This window comes from Schistocerca serialis, chromosome 6 (assembly GCF_023864345.2).
Source record: "Schistocerca serialis cubense isolate TAMUIC-IGC-003099 chromosome 6, iqSchSeri2.2, whole genome shotgun sequence".
Classification (NCBI taxonomy): domain Eukaryota; kingdom Metazoa; phylum Arthropoda; class Insecta; order Orthoptera; family Acrididae; genus Schistocerca; species Schistocerca serialis.
Window position 1 is genome coordinate 528,120,874 of NC_064643.1, and position 23,511 is coordinate 528,144,384.

The 23,511-nt window shown below is 39.9% G+C and overlaps 1 protein-coding gene across 2 annotated transcripts in view; it reads right to left on the reverse strand.

Annotated features, from left to right (window-relative positions):
* The window catches only part of LOC126484439 (uncharacterized protein C18orf19 homolog A), a 70,817-nt gene that overhangs the window by 24,486 nt on the left and 22,820 nt on the right, over nucleotides 1–23,511 (reverse strand). For both annotated transcript variants that reach the window (XM_050107957.1, XM_050107958.1), the window contains exon 3: nucleotides 19,984–20,129. In XM_050107957.1, coding sequence (XP_049963914.1) covers nucleotides 19,984–20,129 — 146 coding nt within the window. The remainder of the gene's footprint in view (nucleotides 1–19,983; nucleotides 20,130–23,511) is intronic.

Below are 23,511 nucleotides of genomic sequence, written 5' to 3' on the forward strand. Positions count from 1 at the left end.
ACTTTATTTTGTGTATTGCAAAGTTAATGACAGTGCTTCGCTTCTGTTGATTGATTTTATTCATATTCTTTGCTAGGAAAAATGAATTTATTAAGTTTGCTTTGTGATTTGAATGCCTAGTTATTATATTTGGGTAATTCCACATCAGATCATCCAGAAATTTTAGGAAATGACACCCATTGTCATGCAAATCCTTGAAATTTTGGGTGGTGGAAGTTTACCTAGATATATTCACATTTCCACAATGTAAATGTTGCAAGTCAATTATTTTTTTTTTTTTTTTTTTTTTTTTTTTTTTTTGTATAGATTCAGGAATTCAGGCTTTCATAGACGAACTCCTTTACAGCTTAAAAATGCAATAGTTCCTACAGTTTTTGCAGTGGAAGCTTGAAATTTTTTTTTTAGTTAAAGAGGAAAGTTTATACTTTTATAGTCACGCTTCTCGTAGTGAATATCCATCACCTACATCTCAGAAAAAATTGTAAATAATTTCTTTTAAATAAAATCCATGCATGGACATTATAATGTTTTTATGGTATACCTTCGAAAAATTTACAATATTGTTGTAAATATTCTGTTATGTCACACAAAAAGAATTGGTTTGTAGAAATAAATTACAGTAAGTGTGAAAAAAATATTATTGTAAAAGAAATATTGAAGTTGCTAACTCATGACTACAATGTCACCACTAAATTGCTGGAGTTGGCTACAGTGGATTTCCATATCAACAAATCACATCTGAGAACACTGTTTTATTGCCACTACATTTATTGCATCATCCAGTTCCTTTGTTTTGAGTCGTGTTCACTGAGCATGCAGTTACGAGCTATTGTACTGAGTTGTACCCAGAGTCAATGATTGGTTAAAATTCAATTGTTGCAGTTTTTAACTATTCATTCTAAAACGAAAGTAAGTCTCCTAACGTTACAATAATAATGTGAAATATTTTTGTAATGAAACAATGGGATAGAATGATTTTTCATTATTTAATTACTTTTTAGGTTACACCAAACATCATTTGAATTATTTATGACAAATACTGGTTTTATGACTGAAGCAGCATGGAAAGTACAAGTAGGCAGTGTTTTCTTGGACAGTATCTGCAAGATATATGTGATAATACCCCGACTTGTGTGAATGAACTGATCAGTGAAGAACAAGAACTTTTATTGTGGCGAAGCAACGGTAATTCATACTGCGGTTTAAGTGTTTCGTGTGTGTGTGTGTGTGTGTGTGTGTGTGTGTGTCAAGCACAAAGACAGGTACCTGCACAGATTCTCTCTACATAGGAACATTTGCTGTGATCCATTCAAGCACCATAAATGATCTGTTTCATATGGATAGCATGAAATTAGTTTAGAAAAGGCACAGACCTTCAAAATGAGAGGTTTTAGTGCTGTTCCTGGGGAGAAAATATGCCCAATCTGTATCAAACTTATTAATGAAATACAAGCAAGTGACGACTCATCACCAGACTATATAAATGACAGTAATGTGAGGGTGCAGACTCTTGAAAAATCTGTGCTTAATACTAGCTTAATTAGCTTAGGAGTATCTCCTGAAAAGCTGCATTCATTTGTTCAGCATAGTCAGTATGCAGCAGCCAAACGAAAATTGGAATCAGCAGCTGGAGCTCTGAAAACTAAAATTTCACATACATATCAAGCTGAGCTGGCTGCTGATCCAAGCACTATCCCTAACAGTGATTTAACAGAACTGGAAGAAAAGGCAAAACATCATGATGAACTCATGGACACAACCAAACAGAAAATTGAATATGCACATAATCGTGGAAAAATTCAGTTACTTACTTTTGTGCCACCAACTTGGTCTCGACAAAGTCAGTTCCAAATTTCAGGTTTCTGAATATTTGGTATGACAAGCAAGAGCTCTTTTAATGGAGAAGCGTATTTTATCAACAGCTGGGCAGAAAAAGAGGAAAGACACTGCCACACGATACAGTGCATAAAGTAAAGAGTTTTTATTTGGATGACGAAAACACAAGAATAATACCTGAGAAAAAAGACAAAGTGAGCACCAGCAAAAATACCTATGAACAAAAGCGTCTTGTTTTGTAATTTAACTGAACTGTATTCTTTCTATAAAAAAAGTATCCTGAAGACAAAGTAGGATTCTCAAAATTTGCTTCTCTTCGACCAAAACAATGTATACTTGCAGGATCATCGGGAGTACATACCACCAAAACGTTAAATTGCTTCTAAATTCCATTTCTATTAAAGAAACACACCAAGATCTAATTAAAATAACAACATGATATAAATAACCAAGCCTGTATGCTTCGTCTGTGTGAAAAATGCCCCACCAGTTCATTGCTTCAAACCCACTTAGAAAATGAAATAGAAGACTATGTTCCTGATGAGACAATTCAGTACAGTCAATGGGTATCGGTTGGTTGGTTTGTGGGGGTTGAAGGGACCAGACTACAAAGAGCATCCGTCCCTTTTTCCATGACCATGAAACACCCGTAATGAAGAAAAACAAGCAACGGAGATGACAAGGGACAACACATAACAAGAAATACATACACAAAGACCAGAAAAGAGAACTTAAAAACACACAGATTGTTGCAGTGGTTGGCCACAACCATGAGGGGCGGGGCGCGGGGGAGGGGGGGGGGGGGGGGTGAAAGGAAAAGCCAACCACCACAAGACACACTAAAATCCCCAATCTAAAACTGTAGGCCAAAAAAAGGAGAAAAACCCTCAGATCAAGTGATAAAAGTCCTCCACGTGAATAAAACTCAAAACTATGCCTGCCATTGCAGCGACATCCGTTAAAAGTGCACGGAACGTATCAGGCAGCGCAAACGTCTGCCCGAGTGCAGTTAAAAGTGGACAGACCAACAAGATGTGGACCACTGTCAACGCTGATCCACAGCGACATATAACTGAGTTCTCGCAGCGCAATAAATGACCGCGCCTCAGCCAGGTGTGGCCAATGCTTAGCCGGCAGAGAACAACTGAGTCCTTGCGAGAGGCTCGCAAGCAGGAGTGCCACACACCTACAGTCTCCTTGATGACCCAAAGTTTGTTGGGGGAAGGCAGGGTGCGCCATTCATCACCCCAAGTACCAAGGACTTTTTGCTGCAATACTGACTGGAGATCACATTCCAGAAGGCCAATCTCTAGGGCCGGTGCACTGATAGTCTGTTTGGCCAGCCTGTCAACACGTTCATTACCCGGGATGCCAACATGACACAGGTTCCACACAAAAACCATGGAGTGGCCACAATGGGCAAGAGTACGAATGGACTCCTGGATAGCCATCACCACATGAGAGTGAGGAAAACGCTGGTCGAGAGCTCATAAACCACTCAGGGAGTCAGTACAGATGACGAAGGACTCACCTGAGCAGGAGCAGATATACTCTAGGGCACGAAAGGTGGCTATAAGCTTCGCAGTGAAAACACTGCAGCCAGCCAGCAACGAGCATTGTTCAGATATTTCCCCAAGAGTGAAAGCATAACCACCTTGACCAGCAACCACCAAACTATTGGTATAGACTACAGAAGAGCCGGGAAACGTGGCAAGGCTGGAAAGAAAGTGTCGGGGGAGGGCCTCAGAAGGGACTGAGTCGTTCAGGCCTTGTGCCAAATCCAGCTGAAGGCATGGGTGGGCCGCACACTATGGGGGTATATGTATACGAGCCCAGAAAAGAGGTGGGAGAGGAAAAAACACAAGCCCACAGAGAAGAGTCCAGACGCGAACCGCAATTGGACACCCTGATTGGGGCCGCCATTTGGAAGATGGACAACCGAGTTGGGGAACAGGAGATGATAATTTGGATGCCTGGGCAAGCTACAAACATGTGTCACATAAGCAGCCAGTAGTTGTTGGCGCCAGATCCGTAATGAAGGGACACCAGCCTCCACAAGTATGCTGTTTACAGGGCTCGTGCGGAAAGCTCCAGTTGCGAGTCAGATCCTGCAGTGAAGTATGGGGTCAAGCAAGCGCAACGCGGAAGGCAATGCTGAATCGTAAGCCAGGCTCCCATAATCAAGACAGGACTAAATCAATGCCTGATACAGTCATAGAAGGTTAGACCGATCGGCACCCCAGCTGGTGTAACTCAAGCAACGAAGAGCGTTAAAAGCATGTTTGTTTAAGCTGCCAAAGGTGAGTGAGCCAAGTCAACCGGGTATCAAAAAGCAATCCCAAAAACTGATGCATTTCCACCACAGCAAGAGGTTTGCCGTCAAGATAAAGCAGTGGTTCAGGGTGAACAGTGTGATGCCAGCAGAAATGCATGAAGCAGGTCTTGGCAGCCGAAAACTGGAAGACGCGCGTCGCGGCCCAAGACTGCGCCTTGCGGATAGTGCCCTGCAGCTGCTGTTCAGTGGAGCTATAGTACAGGCAAAAGTCATCAGCATACAAAGAAGCTGATAAGGACATTCCCACAGCTGCAGCTAGCCCATTGATAGCAACTGAAAAGAGGCAGACACTCAGGACAGAGCCTTGCGGGACCCCATTCTCCTGGACTCGGGAGGAACCATGGGAGGGACCAACTTGCAAGCGAAAGGAAAGAAGCGACAGAAAATTTTGAATAAAAATCGGGAGTGGGCCCCCAAGATCCCACCCATGAAGCGTGACGAGGATGTGATGTCACCATGTTGTATCGTATGCCTTCCGCATGTCAAAAAAGATGGCAACCAGATGTTGACAGCGGGCAAATGCCACACAGATAGCACACTCCAGGGAGACCAGATTATTGGCAGCAGAGCAGCCCTTAAGGAAACCAGCCTGAGACGGAGCCAGAAAGCCCCGAGACTCAAGTAGACAACTCAACCTCCAGTTCACCATGCATTTGAGCAACTTGCACAGAACGTTGGTAAGGCTAATGGGGCGGTAGCTGTCAACCTCGAGTGGGTTCTTGCTAGGGTTCAACACTGGTATGATAATGCTTTCCCGCCACTGAGCCAGGAACTCACCCTCAACCCAGATACGGTTGAAAAGGTCTAGGAGGTGTCACTGGCAGTCCACCGAGAGGTGTTTTAGCATCTGACAGTGGGTGTGATCCGGCCTGGGAGCCGTATCAGGGCAAGGGGCTAGGGCACTGTGGAATTCCCACTCACTGAATGGATCATTGTAGAGACTAGGTGCCACATATGGAAGGAAAGGCTCTGACATTCCAATCGTTAGGGAGCTGAAGGCCAGCAGGTAATTTGTAGAAGCGTAACTCTGAGCATAATGCTCTGCGAAGAGTTCAGGAATCGTGTCTGAGTCAGTACAGATGGCTCAATTCAGGGAAAGCCCAGGGACACTGACGGGAGCCTGATATCCATAGAATCACCTAATCTTGGTCCAAACCTGCGATGGAGAGGTATGGGTGCCAATAGTGGAGACATACCTTTCCCAGCACTCCTGCTTCCATTGGTGAATAAGGCGACGGGCACGGAGTCGTTTAAAGGCAATTAGGTGGTCCAGGGATGGGTGCCTCTTATGACATTGGAGGGCCCGCCTATGATCTCGAATCGCCTCAGCAATCTCCGATGACCGTCAAGGCACAGTCCTCCACTGAGGGGACCCGGAAGAACAGGAGATTGCAGATTCTGCTGCAGAAACGATGCCAGTGGTTATCGTGTGAACCACCACATCAATGGCGTCATGAGAAAGAGGCGCAATAGCGGCAATGGAGGCAAATGAGTCCCACTTAGCCTTATTCAAAGCCCACCTGGGGAGGGGCCCAGAAGAGTGACACTGCGGCAGTGACAGAAAAATCGGAAAGTGGTCACTACCACACAAGTCGTCGAGCACACTCCAATGGATGGATGGTAGAAGGCCAGGGCTCCAGACCGAAAGGTCGATGACTGAATACGTGCCATGTGTCATACTGAAATGTGTGGAGGCACCATCATTTAAGAGAGAAAGGTCGAGATGTGCCAACACCTGCTCAACGACAGTGCCTCGGTCTGTTGCCACCAATCCACCCCCCAAAGGGTTTTGGGGATTAAATTCGCCCAGCAACAAAAAAGGTGGCGGCAATTGGGCCACCAGTGTAGCCAATACATGCTGCGGGATATCACCATCTGGTGGAAGATAAAGGCTACAGACACTAACACCCTGCGGTGTCCACACCCTAACAGCGACAGCCTCTAAAGGTGTTTGAAAAGGGACACACTCACTGTAAAGAGAGTGAAGAGTGTAAACGCAGACTCCACCAGATACCCTCTCATAAGCTGCCCGATTCTTATAATAACCCTGATAGCCACGAAGGGTGGGACTCCGCAACGCCAGAAACCAAGTTTAATGGAGAGAAATGCAGAAGAAGGGGTAAGGCTGAGAAGTTGTTGGAGCTCAGCAAGGTGGTGGAAAAAACCGCTGCAATTCCACTGGAGGATGACATTGTCTGCGGCAGAAAAAGACGTGAAGCGACCAAGGAAGCAGATTGCGCCACTGGGTCATTGACCATCACCAAAGGAGAGCCTGAATCCAGAATCAATCCATCTGAGGTAGGGGCAAGATTGAGATCATCGGGGGACACCAAAATCTGCAAATCATCCTCAGACTCAGAAATGGCAGGAACAGGACTGCACAGAGGCAGCCTGAAACTCGCCAGCCTTACCCAGCCTATTCTTCTTCTTCTTCTTCTTCTCGCGCTGCTCCTTAGGAGCGACCTGGGAAGGAGACTCAGAAGGAGCATCAGGGACAGACAAAGAGCGGGAAACTCTTTGATCTGCTGCTCATGGCTCCTTGAGCCACTGACTTATGTCAGCTGTTGCGCTGGAGGAGGCCTTAGAAGGGACCCTTTCCGCGTGAGAGAAGCTGAAGGAGGCTGGCTTACCTCCGGTGGAGGGGGGTCCGATATCCCCGTCAGTTTGGGGGGTTGGTCTCCCAAAGGAGGTAGCTTGGGAGCACCAGAAGAAACAGCATCCCCCATCACAGACACGGGGGAAGAGTCCCGAGGGCCCACTGGAGGCTTAACAACTGCAGGGACAGGCGTCGCCACCGGGGGGCAATGAAGTCGTAGTCACAGCATACGATGTAGTCATCTGCACAGGATGGAGTCGTTCATATTTCGTCTTTGCATCCTGATGGGTGAGCCTGTCCATGATTTTTATTTCCATGATCCGTCACTCCTTATGGAACAGGGCTGTCACTCCTTATGGAGAACAGGGCAGTCAGGCGAGCAGAGGGAGTGGTACTTCCCACAGTTGACACAAGTGGGAGGAGGCACACATGGAGTGCCCGGGGGCAGAGGACAACTGCAATCCCTGCATGTGGCGCTGGAAGTACGACGAGATGACATGTGACCAAACTTCCAACACTTGAAGCACCGCATAAGGGGAGGGACTTATGGTTTCACGTCACAACGTTAAACCATCACCTTGACCTTTTCAGGCAACGAGTCACCCTCAAAGGCCAATATGAAGGCACCGTTAGCAACCCTGTTGTCTTTGGGTCCACTATTCATGCGCTGGACGAAGTGGACACCCCGTTGCTCTAAGTTGGCACGTAGTTCCTCACGATGGAAAATAAGACCCTGGACCAAGTTAAGGCTTTTATGGGGAGAAGGTAGGGGAACAATCAGGAATCATAGGTCGCAGCATCAAAATCATTTCGTATGTGCTATGAGACTGCGGGGGACGAGCGACCACCAGCTCAAGTTGATTTAACCCGTTTCACTGCGGGTCATCCGACCTGATGCCACCCCCTCCGATCAGAGGCTTTCCCCATGGGCACCACCCAGCCGCAGCAAGGGCCACCTGGCGGGATGGCCATTGCCGGGAATCCTGGTGCCCCAGAAACGATGGGCACTTACTCCTTGGCATATGCAGCGAGGTCGAAGCTCAGGCATCAGCAGTGCAATCCCTGTGTTGTCAGGGGGCTACGGCCAAGAGGGTACTTGACAACCCCACCACGATGGACTGGCTACCGTGCGGATGGTATGGCACAGGAGACGAGAAGTAGGCAACCTACAAGACTGAGCGGCCCAACCACACGACAATAAGCAGCATGCAAGATCTCAGTGCATGATGGACAAACAAAAACACTATGTAAGGTGTCCTTCCCCAAATGGCATGCACTATCAACAGATATTTAGAAAAGGTGGAGGTCAAACCCAAGAGGGGACCATCACAGAAAAGCTGAAATGTTGGAGACTCCTTTTAGTCACCTCTTATGACAGGCAGGAATACTGTGGGCCAATTCCAACCCCCGAACCTGCAAGGTTCAATGGGTATCAACTAATAGAATGACAGTTTTCAAATCACTTCTCTATCAGAATTCTGAGACACACTAATTACGAAAATTAAAAAAACTTACTCCATACTCTTTTATTTCTCAATCACAATCTGATTTATCTGAAAATGAAGAAGGAAACACTCGATGAAGGTTCAGCGTTAATTTTAATGGACTTCAGTGAAAATCTCAATTTTGTTCAAATGGTCCAAATGGCTCTGAGCACTATGGGATTTAACATTTGAGGTCATCAGTCCCCTAGAACTTAGAACTACTTAAACCTAACTAATCTAAGGACATCACACACATCCATGCCCGAAGCAGGATTCGAACCTGCGACCGTAGCGGTCGCATGGTTCCAGACTGCAGTACCTTTGGAACAATGGCAGCTGCACTCTTCACACTGTTCCTATATGTTAGAAAAAGGACAAACAGCTGCACACAAAAAGTATTTGTATTGTTTCTGATGATCAAGAACATGATGTTGTCTTGGTGTACCAGATTCAGAAGACTATATTGAATTTTTTTACATGTGAATTTCCAGAAATTCATCTTGTGTATGTTGAATATTTCACTGATGGTTGTGCTGCACAATATAAAAGTGTAAGAACGTCAGAAATATCTGCTACCATGCACACGACTTCAGCATAAAGTGCAGTTTTTTTGCTACCATACATGGCAAATCTCCCTGGGATGGTATTGGTGGCACTGCTGAAAGACTTGTCACAAAAACAAGTTTGCAAAGAGTTTATAAAGATCAAATACTTACATCTTCACAGGTATCTGAATTCTGTCGCGAGAACCTGCATGGCATTTCAGTTCTCTTTGTTTCAAAAGATGAAGTGGTACAAGTCGGACATTATCTTTCTCAGTGCTTCACAAGTGCAAAAACAATTCCTGGAACATAATCTACGCATCATTTTCTACCACTATAACCAACCAAGATTGGAGCAAAATTTCTGAGCTGTGAGATGGATTTTAGTATCGTACAGGATTTCTCAGATGCACTTCCGTCACTAATGCCAGAATGCACTATGCACCCCCACTGCTATGTTGCATGTGCATATGACTCTTCTTGGGAACTGTTAAGAAGGTGAGTTGTAAAGAAGGAGATGTTACAGTAAGGTTCATGCAACCTCATGGACCATCCCCGTCCTTCTATTGGTCTGATAATGATGTTTCTTTCTCTCATATTCTGCATGAAGTTGATATGACACAGCAACAGGCTGTACTTATTCTCTGAGCAAAGAGTCCTCAAAGTTGGTGGAAGAAAAGTGGTTCTCACACAAAAAAAATACTACCTAAGCATCAAAGTGTCTTGTCACGTGTAGTTCCGAATCAATTTGAATGCATATTGCAGCACCAGCATTTTGTGTAGTGTTGACAATATTGGCTTTTGACAAAATGCTTAAATATTATTAACAAAATGCTATGTATTTTTACATTGAGTTAATTTAGTTATGTAAAAAAGTGTTCATCTGTCATGTAATGTACAAGTTGGCCTATATTTTGTAATGTGTAATTTTGTTTCATATATTGCAATTTTTGTTCAATTTGTTTTATTTGTATATCACTTTCTAATTTTTTCAGTGTTTTCCAGAAGGGGGCAATTGTTAAAAATATTTTTTTCTAATTTAACAAAAAAATTAAATAAAATTAATTTACAAAAATTTGATTGGACAATTCTAACATGTTTTCGGAAACTACATGTCTGAAAGGATAGTCAGGGGAAAAAACTGTAGCATACCACTTTTTGTTTAAAAACTGCACCCAATTTTCAAATTTTTACAGTTTGCTTTTAAGTAAAGCATTGATCAAACTTTCAGCAATTGCTACCAACAGAATGTATATAAAGCAATAAAAATTGGTAGAAGTTCATGATACTAGATACAAAAGCAGTACACAAAATATCAGTTCACAACTAGATAATGGGTGTCATGGCCTGGATGACTTTACATGGAATGACCCATTTTGATGTTGTTTTGTTTATGAATAAAAATGCCAAGAAAACTGCTGAGTCTTTCTGAATACACTACAAAGACTAAAAGACTGAGGGCTATGCAGTCTCAAGAATCCAAAGAAGATCGTGTGGTGATACTTGCTGCAGCTCGAGACCATCATGCTTGAAGTCCCTCTTTGGAAATTCCTTCCAAAAGTGAGGGACAATGTAACTCTAATCAATAGTGTCAGGCATTATCTTGCTCCTCAGAACGCTTCACTCACAAAGACTTAAAGTTACTTCTCTCCAACGTAACATCATAGAAGCAGAAATTTTGACAGGAAGTGGCACAGGCGAGAGTTCTTATACTCTGAATACTGTTTATTGCTAACAATTTACCATTTTGCTTTAAACAAGTACAATTCCCAGTCAACATACATTACGCCGTGACCCTAAACAAAGCACAAGGCCAGATGCTGTGAGTTGTGGGTGTGAACCTTAGTGTTAGTTGTTTTACGCACAGCCATCTCTATGTGGCTCTCTCCCATGTTAGTGTAGCAAACAAGCTCTTCATTCATGTCCCCACTAATACTACTTCAAATGTCATACGCAAAGCACTTTTATAAGTCAAAACTTAACTCCATACATACAAAGTCTGAGGCACAGCTATTAATAAATACCCGGGCAATGCCAGGTTTCCAAGCTAGTTTCATAAAAAATCTAAATATGAAGTGAATATACTGGACATGACTGGTACAAACTATTCAGCTGAAAGATGCTTAGCACAGATGAAAAGTACAAGTGTCTCATAAGGTTTTGAACTCTGTCAGAATACTGCATATGCATGGATTCTTTACACAGCAATTACAGGGAAAGTTATTAGCCACAAGCAGTTTCTGCAGGATTTCAGTGAAGAACTAAGACATGAACATGAACAAACAGTTGCAGTGGGACAAATAAAGAAAACGAATCAGGTAGTGGTAAATGTAGGCAGCAGTCCAGAGTGCCAAAATGAAAGAATATGACAGGGTGAAAAACCTGTGAGAAACCTGTATTTAGGAAATGTGTGGAAATGATCTCAATGCAATACATTGGTTGCTATTCATGACTCATGATCATAAGACACAAAATTTTCAATTAAATTGTATTCTCTTAGCAAAATTAATCCAGTCAGAAATAAAAGTTATACCTACAAATGAAAATAATGTACAACTTCAGTCTGAATGTTCTTATCATAAAGAAAGGTTTTTTGCAGTCAACAATGTGCTGAAAAAGAAAAAAGAATAGATCTGCCACTACAGTAAATTTGAACACTGCTGTGGTTTTAGGTACATGAAAAATCTTATGATTCTAGTATTCAACAACTGAGATTGTTTTAAACTTCTGGACTTTGACATGTCACTGCTACTTGGTAGAGGAATAGTTTGAACACATTGTCCCACACAGCTACTACAACATTTAAAGGGATTATTTTCAATATCTCTAACTCTGGAACCATAATTACCCTTGTGTAGCTGCCAACAGTCGTATCTAGTTTCAATAAATGAATGTATTTCCTAAATCCACACTGAAAACTAATGTGCAATACAAATTTCAATACACAATTTGAGTTTATCCATATACTCCAAGCTCTCTGCTATTCAAGTTAGTGTTGACCACCTTTCAATAACTACTTGCACTGCCACAATAGGGTCAAATGGTTTCTTGCTTCAGGAAGATTTAACAGTTTCTCATATTAAGTTAAAATTTTTCAATGTTTTCTCTACGGAGGTATAACAAAAAGTAATAGCATTAGGATCCAAAGTTATATAACATGGCAGAAATGCTAAAATAAATATAAAAATAAATAAATCTAACCTACACATGGAAAACTGGTCGTATTGGCTATTCTTTCCTTTCGATGAATGGCAATGCTCATATCTAGAGAGCTCAGTTAGTTAAAAAGTGAAGTTTCCATTCATATTCCACACCCAGCATCCCGTGTGAACTTTGATGTGAATTACTACAACAGTTCTACAACGGGAGATCAAAGAATGATCATAGTTTCTCAGAAACTTCAATAATTTCATTGGATCCACTGTACAGGTGGAGACACTTACTGTGGTTGAAAAATATTCATAAAAATTTCATTCATTAAGAACACCGCCCATGAAATAGTGATACGAACAATACAATGAAAATGATCAACTTTTTACGTTGCAGGTTTATGTCTTGATTGAATTATTTATTCATTCATTCTTCTGAATGAAACCAATCTGTAGTACTTTCATTAATTGAACTAAAGCACTGGTATACAACTGGGTACATATACTGTCGGAGGGCAGCCTTGCCCCTGGAGGTAAGTGAAGAGATCTCAGATCGCAGGGGGTACAACAAAGTATTTTACACATTTATTTAATTACATACTGAATAGACTATCTTTTTTCTAGTCACTGAAATTATATTAATATACTACTGTGGATTAAGTTGTTTCAGATGTAATTAATATATAACTAATAATGCTGATGTATTGTTAAGGATACAAAGTTGAGCACAAAAGTTCCCTTGGGGTACATGAAGAAGAAAAGAACACTGCCAAATTTTTGTGACTGACTGCATTCTGTTTTACTGAAAATGTGTGATGTCTGTCCATTAACTGAAATCCATTTGACTCTTAGCCCTCACTCATTCCTCCATTAATTTCTGTGGAAAGTAAATACATTGTGTAGAAAATTATGTTACTGGCAGTGTCTGTGTAAATCTTATGCACACAAACCTGTTTCCATTTTAATGCCTTTGAAAAGTAGCAGGTATAGTAATCATAGTTATGAAGAAGTATTAACCATTCATATATTTGGTACTATGTAGTTACTTCAATTTCACAGTTGAGCCTAGACTAGCGATCACTGTAAACAGTATGACACCACCAAGCTACTGCCTGTGTTCAGCTGCTCTCCTGGCCGATCAGAAGGCTGGTTGCAATCCATTCTGTGCAGCAGGAATGCAAACTGCCAGAGGAGGAGGAGGAGGAGGAGGAGGAGGAGAGAGAAGGGGGATTAATATAAGTAATAACCTTCTGCTCGTATGTAGCAGCTCTCAGACCATACAGTATCCATAATGTGAAATGGCAAAATGAAGTTTTCCCCCAAAAAACTAATAGTTTTAGAAATATACTTTTTTCCCTTTTATCTTCAAATAAGATAAGTTACTCACATCTAAAAAAAATTTTAAACAATAAAAAAAAAGTTGGCAACTTTGGTCATGGTGCATGTATAACTGAAAAGGCTGAAAAATTTCACAATTGAAATCCTCTAATCAACACATTGAGTAAAAACATTCATGCAACATTTTTAAATGAAATCATTCCACTATAGGCTTTTAAAACATTATTTATTGCCACTGCAATTTCGACACAAGGTCATTTTCAAGCACTGTAGAATGCTTAACCCACTCAATAATACAAAGGTGCTTCTTTGCCACGTTTGTGAGCCATTTACCATGACTCCAACATGAAAATTAAACTTGAGTATTTATATCATTATTCCACCAGCTTTATAACACATTATTGTGTGCAACAGCAGATAATCTCACAACAGCACATGCAACTGCTCTTACGAAGTACGTCACAGCTTTACATTATTGGGTGGGTCGCAACATTCCACAATGCTCAAAAATGACCAAATGTCAAAATTGGAATCACAAAATCACAATAAATAATGTTTTAACAGCCTAAAATGGAATGATTTCATTTAAAAATTTCATTAAGGCTGTGGACCCAGTCATCAACAAACTTCTGGGTTCACGTAACAGATATACCCATCGAGATACTTGTGCCAATCATTTCTCTCTCATTAAGTTAAATGACAAACTTGGAGAGTGAGTGAAAAACATTCATATAGCTGACATGGCCACACATACCAGTTTCATTCAGGTGTTATATCTGATTTGGGGGGCGGAGGGAGGGAGGGGGGGGGGGGGGGCTGAACAAAAAGCAATCGTCTGGAAAATCTGTTGTTAAAACCAGATAGTTGTCCCATCACTATTTTGAAAAGCGAACTCTGGGTATAAATCATGGCCTGCAATAATTTTAAGCTATCAGAAAATTTCACTATAGCAAATACCCTAATGCAGAGTGAAAGGTCCATTTTGGACTAATCATGATTATTTTGCACATTTCTGAGGTACAGCAATGATTTTCCTGAAACTGTCCTATAACTTTCCCTGCACTGGACTTTTCCACCCCATACAGTCTTAGCTACAACAATGTCTGGAAAATGTGAACTGCTCCTTACTAGTGTAGTGAGAGTGGGAACAGGTGTGCAGTTTAGAATCAGTTCTTGAAAAATTCACACTCACGAGAAGCAAAGTTCCCTCCTGTGAAATCATCATCAGTTACTTGACATCCACTGCTGCATACATGCCTAGTCTAAACTTTTCCACACATTATAGTATTCTACAATAGACATCCATGGCACTCCAACACATTTTCCCATTTCATCTCCCACCTTCCACTAGGCTGTCATCTCTATTTATTTATATGGAAATCATAAAGAACTCCTTCATTTACTTACCATCCATCCATTTGCCTACATGCCCCATTCAACTCCATTTTCTTTACTGGCATAGTTAACTCTTATGCCTGTCTTTGTTGGCTGTTTCGCTTGTTTGATTTTCTGCCAACATGCACCGCCCTGTTGTTCACATAACAACATTCGGTTTGTTAATACTTTTCAAATTAAAGTTAGTATCTCACTGCCATTAGGCAATACTGGTAACCTACTTGCAAATTTACTCTATTAGTTTTACCATCTAAGTGCACTAGAAGTCAGCCATACAGTGTCATTAGCAAAATTAAAGTGCTTCAGATATGTTCCGTTAACACACATTTATCCTTTCCAGTTTACGGAAGTACAAAATTCGTATGTAACTGCTGAGAATACTTTTGGTGATATGGAATCAACTTGCCTGACTCCAGTTTCATTTCTGAATTTCTCACTATGCTGATGAAGTCTAACGAAAGTTGCAGTATTGACGTAAATATTCTTCAGAAAACTGACTTAAGTTGAACACACGTCTTGTTTCACAATGTCTGTAAAGATTTACTTCAAACTGAGTGAAAAAAAATTCATAAAATCTATGAATCACAGACAAAGTGGCAATTCACATGCACTGCTCCATTCTGTAGTTTGATCATGACATGAAAATTGTCCATCTGTGCTATATTCACTTCGTAAGCCATTTCATTCCTTTACCCGATTAAAACACAGTGTTTGTTGGGGTACAAAAAAGTAAAGCACTCATAGTGAAAGCTGACAAAGGAAATTCTTTAATCGTAATGCATGAAAGAGAATACATAGAGAAAACCTTGAAATTTTTCCATAGCAACAATATTACTGAAATAAAGTCAGATCCTACAATAAAATTCCAAACTAAACTCCGAAAGCTACTACAAAACTTTAGCTTTTTACTGAACAAATATGAAATACATAACTGTATAGCAATGAAACCCTCAGCACCAAAACTGCATGCACAGCCAAAGGTTCATAAAGAAAATTGTCCCATTCTCCTGATTGTTAACTCAAGAAACAGCCCTGCATACTTCATAAGCCTTAAACTAAAAGACCTCATTACCAAATACTGTACATTTGAAAATAACTACACCATACATAACATACATGAACTCATAAGCTTAATTAAAGACATCTACATCCCACCAATAGCTAAATTAGCATCACTAAACATAGTCAACCTATACACGAACATCCCTGTCAAAGAGACTATTAAAATTATAAGAAACAATCTGCTTAAATACAAGAAAATTAGTATTGGAGAGATCTGTGAACTCATAGAAATACTTTCACTTATTCTAGAGCATAATTACTTTAGCTTCAACAACAAACTGTACCAACAACATGATGGTTTGGCAATGGGAAGTAGCTTAGCTGGGATATTGGCTGACATTTACATCAACCATATAGAACAAAAATTCTTCTCAACCAACCAGCACTTCTCAAACAAAATAATCTACTACAGAAGATATGTTGTTGATATAACCTTGCTTTTTGATGGTACAAGCAATGAAATAGATACATTAGCAGAAGATCTAAGCAAAATGCACAAAAATATTAAATTCAGAGTTGAACATGAAACTAATAAAAGCATTAACTTTCTTGACCTGAAGATTTGCAATAGTAACAATAAACATCAATTTACCAGAAAACCTACCACCACAGATGTCAGTATTGACAACTCATCTTACCACCCCCGCCAACAAAAAATGGCGTATTTCAGAACGATGCTACACCAAACTAAAAAGTACTAGTGAGTGACACAGACATACAAAATGAAATCAGTATAATAAAAACAGTTGCTCATAATAATGGATATAAACCCATAATAATAAAAAAAAACTCCACAACAAAATGCAGACAAAAAACCACAGATCCACTTCACAGCAGTCACTTCAAGCAAAATCAGTGTGCCACAGAAGCCAAACCTAAATATGCTACTCTCCCATGCATAGACCCACTATCATACCAAATAGCAAACTTGTTTAAAAAGAAAAATATCACAATCAGCTTTTCCACAAATAATAAATTACAACAAAAAGTAATCCCTGATCTAAATACCTCCAAGAGTCCCTACCGTAAATAGGGAATATACAAACTCAAATGCGATACATACCCAAAATTCTACATTGGACAGACAGGCAGAAGTTTTGAAATTAGATACAAAGAACACATTGATGCTTTAAGACTTGGAAACTAGAACAAATCTGCATTTGCAGCCCATATTGCTGAAGAAAACCATTTAGTGAGAAACATTGAGAACAGCTTAAAAATTTTACATCTACCACAAAAAGGAGCCACCATGAATACATTAGAAGAAATAGAAATACACACACACAAAAACAGCACCCCAGACTATATCCTTAATGAACAAACAGAGTTAGCTAACACCCCTTTCCTGAAAAATTTCCAAAAATCATTTTCCAACCTCCATAGCAAATAATATTAGTATGCCTATCTGCAGATCAAGTAGCAAATTTATATGTTACTATAGTTCTCATGATGCTAAATTTAATTAAATAAAGTACTATTTTACCTACACAGTACTAAAAAAAACTTTATAATTAATGCAACAGTATCAACTCAAAAAATCAATGTCTCTGTACTAGTGTAAAATGTATTTCAGTTGCGTAAGTGAAAATATGATCCTTTCCAAAGATAGGACATCTTCAAATGTTACAATATATCATAGCATCTTTGATACTCATATGTTTGTAAGCTCTTGGTATGTATCTAAACATGTGGTGCATGGTAGAAATCTTCTCAGTGACAAATCTAAAGTGTTTGGTGAGAAAAATTTACGTGTGCAACAATAAGAATGCAGTGGGAATGTATTCACATCTGTTGGACGAATGTTATAAAAACAAACACTCCAAACTGACATTTCACGTAAGTCACATGCAACAAAAATCTGTAACGCAACAATCTTTGCGTGGCGTACTTATAATCATGTATTATTTATATTTTAGGACAATTAAACTGTAAAAAACACACCACATGTTATAAGGAAAGCGTGTAAACCATCTGACGATGAATCACAACGTTTCGAAACCGGTAACGGTACCCTTTGAATAAAGGAACTGAAAGTAAATTTGTGGCTGCTGCTGTCCCAACACCATCAACATTTGCCTTCACTGGTCTGTGAAGTACTGGAAGAAATATTGTGTAGAACAATGTCCAGGAAGAAATTACACAACTCCTGCCTCCAATGTATAAAAACTTGAAGCTAAACATTTTGATGGTGCAAAAACAGTTCAAAGTTACATGTCTGGAATTTTATAATGTACAGCAGTTGTTGTCCAGAGTCTTTGGACCACATATTACATGTCACTCTACAAGGGTAATCAAGAAAATGACTGTGAGCACCTCCATCATTTGTTTAAGTATTTGTCGTATCTGCCTACACGGTTTTAAAATTGCCATATCATATTCAGCTGCTGACAGTCCAGTAAGACAGTTCGTTACTGTGGCATGACTTCCAAAATACTTACCACTTAGGGTTAGTTTGACCTGTGTGGAATGGTGAAAACTGCTAAGGGCAATATCTGTACTGCAGGGTAGGTGACCAAAATATTCCCATCCAAATTAATTCAGCAAGGCTCTCTGGTTACAACAGCAGTAGCAGCACAAGGGCAGGCATTGTAGTGAAGAAGCACAATATTTCAAGAAAGCATTCTATGCCTATGATTTTGGATTGCTCCCATTTGTTTTCCTTACAATATTAATCTGCATTTATTGCACAGTCTTTTGGCATTAAATTCACCAAGAGGACTCCCTGAGGATGCCAAAAACTTGTAGCCATTATTTTTCATGTTGACAGAGTTGTCTGAATTTTGGAAGTTTTTTCAGCTCATAGAGAATGATATTACTTGACTGATACGTCTCTGACAAGAGGTAAAACATCCATAACAATTTGAGCAAAAAAGTCATTCTAATCCGCTTGGTACTGCGCCATAAAACATCAGTGCTGCAGCTATTCCATGTATTTTGTGTTGGTCACACAGTTTCCAGAAAAACCATATGCAAACATTTTGTTGCTAAAAAGTATGACGTAAGTTTCACCAAGCAAAGAATGAGAGACTCTTGGAAAGGAATGTGTAGCTTGTCTAGAGTTAAGTGCCTAACTTCCAAAATTTTGTTCTTCATTTTATTCTACAAACAGTGATGAGAGAGAGAGTTGTCCAATTCAAGTTCCATTATACCAATTTCTCTGTCAACTGTTGAACATTTCACATCACTTCCTCATATTTCTTTTGTTCATTACTTTATAAACAAACATTTCCTTTGATTGATAGTAACTTTTTGCAGGCTTCAGATGCAGAGTATACAAAAATCAAACAATATCTGTGACCTTACAATTGATGGGATTTTGCATCACACAGTTTATTTTAAGCAATCACATAATAAACAACTATCCACAGGTCATATATTTTTTTAACTTATTATCAATAGTTTTGTTCTGACAACAAGGGCATCTTCAGACGTTCACTGCTGATGACAGCGTGTCAAAAGTTCACAACTAAGACCTAGACTGTCATCAAACACTAAGAGGAGCACATTGGATGCATTATGATTACTGCTAGCTCCTGCAGCTTGTAGTAAACATTGCACATCAAATTTACACCACTTAGTGCCTGACGATGTCACTGAGTATAGCTGTGAAATCTAACACATTGCCACAAGAGATGACTTCAGTTGGCAAAGCAAAACTAGTAACAAAAAACTGAGTAAAGTGACCTGTGGTAGTTTGCCCTCACATTAATTCCTAACAGTCAGTGTGCTCCCTGCAGCTGGTGCCTGGATTCATTAACAACTTGTTTCAACTGACACTTGTACAAAACTAATAGAAATCTGCATAGAAGGAAATAACAATGTGTCACAACTTCCCAGATTATTTCTGTACATCCCTTGCCCTTGTATGACTTTTATTTTGTAATTTCTTAGTACTGCATCAGTAATGTATTTGTAACCCCAAAGAGACTATTTCATTGAACACAAAGGAGTCTGTACTTTTTCATTAAGTCATTTGGTTATTTTGCTTCAATTTATCAATCTGTGCTCAAAAAAGACTTCCAAGTGAAACAACTACAAATTTTTGATTTAGTTTTTCCTTTCACTGTGGCTCTCTGATGTCTGTGTTCACATACTACTATTTCTTTTATGGGAGCACAACTAGCAGTTATCAATATTTCTTAACAGCACATAGAACAAACAATATACAATACGAACATACACACAAATTCTGTGATTGTTTTCTGTGCTTGCCAGTTTCAACAATAATATGGAAGGTTTTACTTACCTAATGTGACAGTATATCTCACTGGAGTGGCTATTTTATATAGTGCATAAGCTACAGCAACATATCCCGCACTAGAGTCTCGCAGAGGCTTAATGATTACTTCGCTGAAATTCCAGCTTTCCAGGAGAGATACAACATCAACACCACTGCAAAACAAGGCACAGCTGTTTCAATATGAGATTAGTAAGTAATACTACATATCATACATAAGATCAGTAAACTGAAATGCTACGACGACGATAAGACACATTTATCTTAACAATGCTGATGAAATAAAGAAAAAGCTTCATTGATTTCAATAAATGTGTAGAGCAATCAGATAACGTTGAAGGATACGGTTAGAGAAGAGACTCATCTTATGAGACTACGGTTGTGTCAACATAGATGTATGGAAGCGTGATGTGGGTGAATAAAATCATTAAAAACAAAATGTGACCATCTGAAATGCAATTTTCTGATTGGTAAAAGCATCAATACTATCAAATAGTTAACGAAATTCATGGTATGTCACCCCAGTTGCAGGCAGCCTACCTAACACTTCCAGCGGCAACAAAAATTTGAGTTTAAATATTTCATAGAGCTACTGATGAAATTTAAAAAATTAAAATGGTACCACAACCTACTCATTGAGAGCTATAAGCTTACGTTAAACGTTTAAAAAAAGTCAGTCAAATATTGCAGCTAGAAACTATGAATAAGTCTTCAGGCAGTGTAATTTATGGTGTGCAAATTATCTGTCTATGTTCATCCAGTATTTGAGAATGACAGCATCTATCAATTTCCAAGAAAGTTTAAACATAATTTCAAACCTCTTCAAAATTTCTTGTTGCTTGCAGGCTTAAAGTTAAATTTTAACCCACTAACTTATTCGTAAAGTAATCGGACATTCAAAGCTGTTTTATGACATGGGCATTCAATTCTTTAAAGAATGAGGGTTTACTGGTACTGTCCAAAAGATAAAGTCACAATGAAGAGACATGGCAGTAATTAATTACTGTATCCCAAAATCCAAGAATAGTTTTTTTTCCCAAAATGTTGTGCCCAGAAGTAGGGAAGGTTGTCTTGCATTCGCGGCATATGATGTGGAGTTTTCTTTACCGAATAATGCCTCAAGCTTCCATTGTGCTGTAACTCTAGTCTCTGCTGCTCCTACCACTTTAAATTTGAATGTATGCATGCGCTTCGAGCATTGTTATATGACTAGCTGTAGTTTGACTTTGAAGATCCCACTTCTGAACTGCATAGTAAAGTGTGTAATGGATCGTGCTGTGGAACAACATGGGTTAACTACATTTAGCGGGACGCAGGTGTTGTTATGATGCAAAATTTCAAAATCGTGGTTGTTCGGCATGCAGAAGCAACAAACAATTGTGCAGCTTCGAGGACATATGGAGTGACAGAAGCCAGAAGCCAACATTTCGAGGTGGCAAAAGAACAAAGAATGTCTGAAACTTGCAAAGTCAACTAGGAAAGCTTTCAGTGACCCACAGAGTGAAGCTTTTGAAAGTATTGAAATCTAAGGAGTTATATTTGACATGAGATACATAGAGAAAGAATGGCGGCTTCCCTCCATGTCATACAAAATAAAGCACTTGAATTGGCACAGGAATGTGGTGTCCAATTTAAAGTCAACTGTGGGTGGTGCACAAGTATGATGCAACTGCAATGGACACTTGTTATGACGTCGAACATCCCTTGCTCAGTGTCTACTGGCATCATATGTGGAACAATTATCAAAGTATCAGTGACATGGTGTAAGACTGAGAAAGGTGCTTCTCAGAAACCCTGATGAGACTCCCATTCACTTCTACATGCCATACTGTACAACAGTTGAAGAGAAAGGCAGCATACGTGTACTGGTTCGTACTATGGGCAATAAGAAATTGAGAATCACTTTGACAATGTGTGTGCTTGCCAATGGAACAAAGATATGACCCTACATCATCCTCAACCATTAAAACTATGCCAAAGGAAAAGCTGCTGCCTGGTGTCATATTTTGTTGTAACAGAAAAGGATGAATAACCACTGGGATGGTTATAGATTGGCTCTGTATAGTCTGGAGCAGAAGAATCGTGGGTTGTTGATCCTTGATGCTTCCAAGTGGTATCCGACATCTTGCATAGATATCATCCTACTGGAAGGAGAGAACTTGGTTGACCCATGAAGAATTGGTAGGAAAGCTAAGGTTGCAACAGGCTAATAGCCTAACCCTGGAAGTAAGTAACAATTAGCTGCAACGAACATAATCTATAGATGAGTTTATGAATAAGATAACAGGGTAAATGCAGCATTACTACCAGGCACTTTGTCACACTTCCATTATGGTCTGTATCAAAAACACCGTAGGACAAGTGTAAATAGCATGATTAACCGTAAAACATGAAACTTAAAAAATGCAAATGGCAATATTGTTTGGATGACGATCTTGTTAACTGACAGTAGGTAGGCTGTAACACTGTTCTTACACAAAATGTTATGGGAATGAAAAGAGCTAAAGTTGGTTAATTCCATGCCACTAAATTTGAAACTGACATTACAATTCACATGCTAGTTCTAGTTTTCAAACTGCAGCCATTACCTAAAATTACGCATTTTCGTCACTAAGTACTGCATGAGCATGTCATCATTCTCACAGGACAGTATCATCATGTGATCAGGTACATCCGCACATACGTCCATCACATCTTTCAATGGTTTTGTGGCTGGATAAGAATCATTGTGGCACATATTATAAATAAAATAGTGGTCTTGTTTCGAAGTGCCTCAAAGTGCTTCTGTGATAATTGGGTTGTGATACTCTTCCAGATGACAAACTACTATTTACAGGCAAGTATAAAGTATCTCATAAGTGCATAAATAATCGACATAACTTCTGCCACATTTTCAGTGAAGTAACACATGCTTCTTGAAAGTGTCAAATTATGCCTTCAATAATACGAGGGTTGTTTCTTTTTTAAGTAAGGGCCATTTTTATTTTTAAAGAAAGATACAAACACTTTTGTAAAAAAACGTTTATTTTCTGATTCTACACACTTTTACCTATTTTTCTACATAGCTGCCTTGTTTATTTAAGCACTTGTCATACCGCACAACTAAGTTTTTAATTCCCTCTTCAAAGAATTCGGCCACCTGCTCCGACAGCCAAGAGTTCACGGCCGCTTTCACTTCATCGTCGTCACTGAAGCGCTGCCCGCCAAGATGGTGTTTCAGGTACCGGAAAAGGTGAAAAATCGCTAGGAGCAAGGTTGGGGCTGTATGGTGCATGGTCCAAAACTTCCCAGCCAAAAGAATCAATCAAATCCCGAGTCTTTTGAGAGGTGTGAGGCCTAGCGTTATCGTACAGGAGCAAAACTCCTTTTGTCAGCATGCCGCGTCTTTTGTTTTGAATTGCTCTGTGAAGCTTCTTTAGAGTTGCACAGTAGGCATAAAGTCCGCTAGCAAAACACCGCGCCGGTCCCAGAACACAGTTGCCATAATCTTGCGCTTTGACAGCGTCTGTTTGGTTTTGACCTTGACGAGTAAGGTTG